The sequence below is a fragment of the Poecilia reticulata genome, unplaced genomic scaffold (assembly GCF_000633615.1).
Source record: "Poecilia reticulata strain Guanapo unplaced genomic scaffold, Guppy_female_1.0+MT scaffold_190, whole genome shotgun sequence".
In the NCBI taxonomy this organism is placed as follows: Eukaryota; Metazoa; Chordata; class Actinopteri; order Cyprinodontiformes; family Poeciliidae; genus Poecilia; species Poecilia reticulata.
Window position 1 is genome coordinate 535,569 of NW_007615019.1, and position 5,029 is coordinate 540,597.

At 42.0% G+C, this 5,029-nt stretch overlaps 1 protein-coding gene across 4 annotated transcripts in view; it reads left to right on the plus strand.

The window, feature by feature from the left end:
* The window catches only part of LOC103460160 (5'-AMP-activated protein kinase subunit gamma-2-like), a 14,258-nt gene extending 13,449 nt beyond the window's left edge, over positions 1 to 809 (plus strand). For all 4 annotated transcript variants that reach the window (XM_017303167.1, XM_008402198.2, XM_017303166.1 and 1 more), the window contains one exon: positions 1 to 809. In XM_017303167.1, the coding sequence (XP_017158656.1) occupies positions 1 to 170 (170 nt within the window). In that variant the 3' untranslated portion in view covers positions 171 to 809.
* Positions 810 to 5,029: the final 4,220 nt, after the last annotated feature.

Here is a 5,029-nt window from a genome sequence, read left to right on the forward strand (position 1 = left end):
ACCAGGACCAAGACCAGAACCAGAACCAGGACCAAGACCAGAACCAGGACCAAGACCAGAACCAGAACCAAGACCAGGTACCAGAAACTGAACTGGACCCGGATCCCCAAGGAGCCACAGAGGAAGCTCCTGAGAGGAGCCAGCAGGGGGAGCCAGAGGAGGGGAAGTAACATCATCACAGTGCTTCCCCTTGGACTCTGACGATCCGCCGCGCTCGGGTCAAACCACAGAAGAAGAATCAGGACAGGGTGGACTGTGATTGGACTGCTGCTTAGGTGGGTGGAGCCAGACTAACATGCTGGAGCCAATCAGAGGAATGTTCTGGTTCTGCCTGCTGGGTTCTGGAAGAGCTTCAGGAAGTTTGGTTTGTCACTGCAGCCTCATAACAGCCATGAAGCTCGACCAGAACCAGAACCGGGTCACCCTGAACATCTGGACTTTCTGATGGTGGAGAAACATTTGAATGAGCCAATCACTGTTGAGCTGCTGCATCATTTCCTGTTTCACTGACGTGGCCAATCACATGTCGTTACTTTGGTGGAAAATGACTTTATTCTGGAAAGTGTTGTTTCTATTTCCTGCTGTGCTGTAAGGGGGCGGAGCCCCGGACAGTTTGGACCAATCAGATGACAGAATATTTAACTTTGTATGTTCATATTTTACTGTTCCCATAGAGACGGAGAAATGTAGTATTTAACAGCTGTGACGTTGCCATGGTGCGTCTGTGACATCACAGTTTCCATGGAGATGTGTAGTGAGTCGCTTTGCTGCTGCTGTGAAAACGAATTAAACCTGCTGATGTGAGATCTGCCAGTCTGGTTTTACTGGGAGCCTTTATGTGGCGGTGATGACAGGAAGGAGGCTGCATGTGCAGCATCCAACTGTCAAACTGGAACATGGAGGAATTTCAGCATAGCAGTAAATTAATAATACCTACATTTCCTCGTTTCATTGAGTTAATGGACTTATTCTGTGGATGACATGTACAATTATATGCTAATATTTTACATACGCTAAATTTTTGTACGTAAAAAATAACATGCAAGGGTCAATGTAAATCTGATTAAGTCAGATTTCACCAGCTATGAACCTCATCGCACGTCGTTGGTCTAACTGGTTCCATCCCTGCTCCAAAATGGCCAAATGGACCCAGAACCAGACAGAACCTTGAATGCAGTCACCTGGACGGGTCCATCAGTGGCAGAACCCAAGTCCACCTGGCTGCAGCAAACAAAGGGTGGGGATGGACCTCCGGAACTGAAGGGGGCGCCATTTCCTATATTATCTGCTTTTTATTTTCTTTTGAAATCTGTTATAGTTTCATCTTTAAAAAGGAGTTTCACTCTCAGCATGTATTTTAAATGTATTTACTTCAGCGCAGCTCACAATTCACTTAGTTGCATCTTTTTCTGTCTACTACTGCCTCTAGTGGCGTGGGGTGGTAACACAACTAACATAACACTAAATGAGGATAGCGCCAAATCTTTATTTACTATTAATTCCAACATCACTGGCACCATAAAAAATTAATTCTCTAAGAGACCATAATTTTTATTCTGTGAACGATGTAGAGCTAATTAAATGACGTAAACAAGACCTTTTTACGTTATAAATAAGATCTATGTATCTGTCAATTATAGGAAGAACAAAATAAATAAAGAGACAAAAAACAACATGATGAACTATAATAAAAACCATTTAAATGTATAGATAAGAAACTTAATTGAGCAAAAGTCAATAACAAACAAATCTGGTTGTTAAACGTTTTTGCTTTTATTGTGCCATAAATATTATTCTGAGTTTTTGTTGGTAGAGACTTTTGTACAGGAAAAAATTACATTAAACTATTTAATCTATCAAGGTGGAAATTTTCCTTTGACTCAATAAAATTAAATAAAACACATTAATAGAATCACAATATCAGAAATTTGTGCATCGAGCAAAACACTTAGCATGCTAAAGGTAAATGTAAAGTTTGGCTAACAACAATTATTGCACTGTCAATAAATGACTTGTCATCAATGTTCTTAGTTGCCAGGGGAAACGGTAACGCCTTGATGAGCTCAGAGGTCAAACTAATGAAAAGAGGATGGATGATCTCTGCTGAAATATTTCTCCGTCTTCTATGTTCCTTCAGCAAACAGTTGAGACTGAGATGTTTTTGGTTTCACCACCTGATATTTTACCTGCCATTGAAATAATTCTTAAAGTTTGTCTGTTAGCTCATGCAGGGCCACCGCCAGGAATCCTGGGCGCCCAGATAAAACATGGTCCCTCCCCATGAGCTACAGTTTAAAGCAACGTGCAAAATACACAAAAAGCACTTCAGACGTCTCAAAATGTCATGTAGTTGCATTTTATTCAAGCTGCAGTATAACTTTAATAAGAAATGTTTTCTCCATATTTGTTAAAGCTGCCACCATGTAGCAGTTTGTTATGAGACAGAATCTGTGAAATCAATCTCCTCCATCTGCTTCCTGAATTACTATTACTGGTTCACCGTTCTGACCAAAACAACCAATCAGAACCAGGAGGAGGGTCTTAGCGCTCAGTGTTGTAGTACTCGAGATCGGTCTCGGTCTCAGGACCAGTTTTTGATGGTCTCGGTCTCAGGACCAGTTTTTGATGGTCTCGGTCTCAGGACCAGTTTTTGATGGTCTCGGTCTNTCTCAGGACCAGTTTTTGATGGTCTCGGTCTCAGGACCAGTTTTTGATGGTCTCGGTCTCAGGACCAGTTTTTGATGGTCTCGGTCTCAGGACCATTTTATGATGGTCTCGGTCTCAGGCGCTGACGACTCTGCATTTTATTTCAAGACCAGTCGAGGCCGCAACTGTGAAAATATCACTAAACGTTCAGCAAACTGTCCAGTTTATTTGTTAACATCTTTGTTTTCAGTGGATGCAAAACGCACCGATTAAAATCCAACCAATCACGTGTTTCTGTTACTCCCCACCTTTCACTCGCACGCGGCTCCAGACATGCGCAGTGGTTTCCTCTCAGCGGCCGAAGATTTGTCTAATCGTCAGTAATATAATAGCTGCATCAATCATCAGAAATCCGATGGCCACAGCTAAACTCAGCAGCGCTTCGCTTTCACAGACGGTGGAGACTAGGTCTAACTTTTTTCATCACTTAGAAAAGTATCTCAAAGAAGATAAGCTCCATTGACGTGATGTTAGCAAAGCTAGCTGTACAGAGACACATAAGCATTGTGATGAAAAAAAGTCACTCACTGCTCTGAATTATTGTGCGGAGATGTTGACTGACTTGTTGCATATATGGGACAACGCTGTGTCCAAAAGTCTGCAATGTAGTGATGCAACATTCAGGAGCAGAACGATTCTTCTGCTCGTCTCTTTACTTATTAGATAGGACTGATAGCATACATCAGAGGTTCCCAAACTGTGGGGCGCGCCCCATAGAGGGGGCGCCGTGCCATTGCAGGGGGGGGCACGGGAAGCCGTTTGGATGAAAAAGAGAAACAAACAATAAAAAAAAAACCATGAACCCTGTATGCGCTGGGTTTTTACTTTAGAACGGCCAAGTCTCTGTTATTCCTCTGTCAGTTTGATACAGTAGGTGTTTCCACACTAACCATATGTGTGTCCTCTGTCACTTTCATCAGCAGTTAAAACTGTTTAATCCATTGTTAACATGTGGTAATCTGTTTTTCCGTGCCGCCTTTAAACGCAACATGAGCGCTACGACGCTGGGTTTCCACCTGTATGGCAGTGAAGGAGACCTGCTGCTGCTGGGCGGAGCTGCTCAGGTGTGTTAGAATCATGGAAGCAAACCAGCAAAACGCAAAGAACTTTTCACAGTTTCCCCCCAAACTAACAAACTGTTTAGTGAAGCTGCTTGATGCAGGTAAAGTTAGCTAAAAGATGACTAGCTAGAAACAGTTTGGGAACCACTGATATAAGGGAAATGACGTGAAAGAAGCACAAAGTTTCCAACCTAATAATAAAGAAACATTGATCTAAAAACATTTTTACTTTCAGTTCCACTCTGTTGTGGAAATTAACACAAATATTCTATGAAAACATAAAAAACTGCATTTATATTGTATCTTTGTTTAAAACATTAATAGGTTCTTGATCAATTTAGCCAGCATTATTAAATAATAATGTATGTATTATTAAGGAGTAAGAAGATCAAGGTTTCAAGAGAAATGGAAAAAAAGAAAAGAGAATCCCAAAGACCTGCAGGAGAAACTGTTTAGTTTGATGAAACCAAATATGACGACCCCCCCGCCCCCCCTCAAAAACACATCGTTCAACCACAGAGCTATTTGTAGGGGGGGGGTAGAAAATGTTTAGAAACCACTGGGGGGGCGCAGGACAAAAGGTTTGGGAACTACTGGCGTACAAGTATCTACTTCTTGCTTGTTGCTCCGTGGTCAGTGTTCATAGTTGAGTGTCAGGGTTTTGCCTCAGTTGCTGTTTAATGGTGCAGATGGTTTCTGACATGAGCAACATGGGTAAACACCCAGGGCGTTATGTTTTTAGGGATGGCACGAGACCACCGCAAACAAAACTCTTTGTTCTGCTTTGCACAGAGATGGAAGCAATGCAGAACAAAGAGTTTGTTAAATTTAATATTTGTTAAATGTATTAAGTATTTAATATCTATGTGTTCTTATGGGAACGTGGATCTTTCAGATCAATTTGAGAAGTAATTTTAATGATATTTTACATTTTATTGTGTCATGTAGCGCGGGACGCTGGTCCTGGTCTTGACTTGGTCTCGGGTTAGGTGGTCTTGAACACAACACTGTTAGTGCTGTCAATCATCCTCATTCACTCACTGCTAAATGTGCTAATGGTGGAGAAACAACTAATCATTACAAGAAACCGTTTATCTGCCATCATTGGTAGCTATGCTAACTAAACTGAGCATTCAGTTTGAATCTGCACAGCTCTGTGCTATGCTAGCTGCAGCACAGCTCTGTGCTATGCTAGCTGCAGCACAGCTCTGTGCTATGCTAGCTGCAGCACGACACAGAGTGAGGGGGAGGAAGGATGAGCA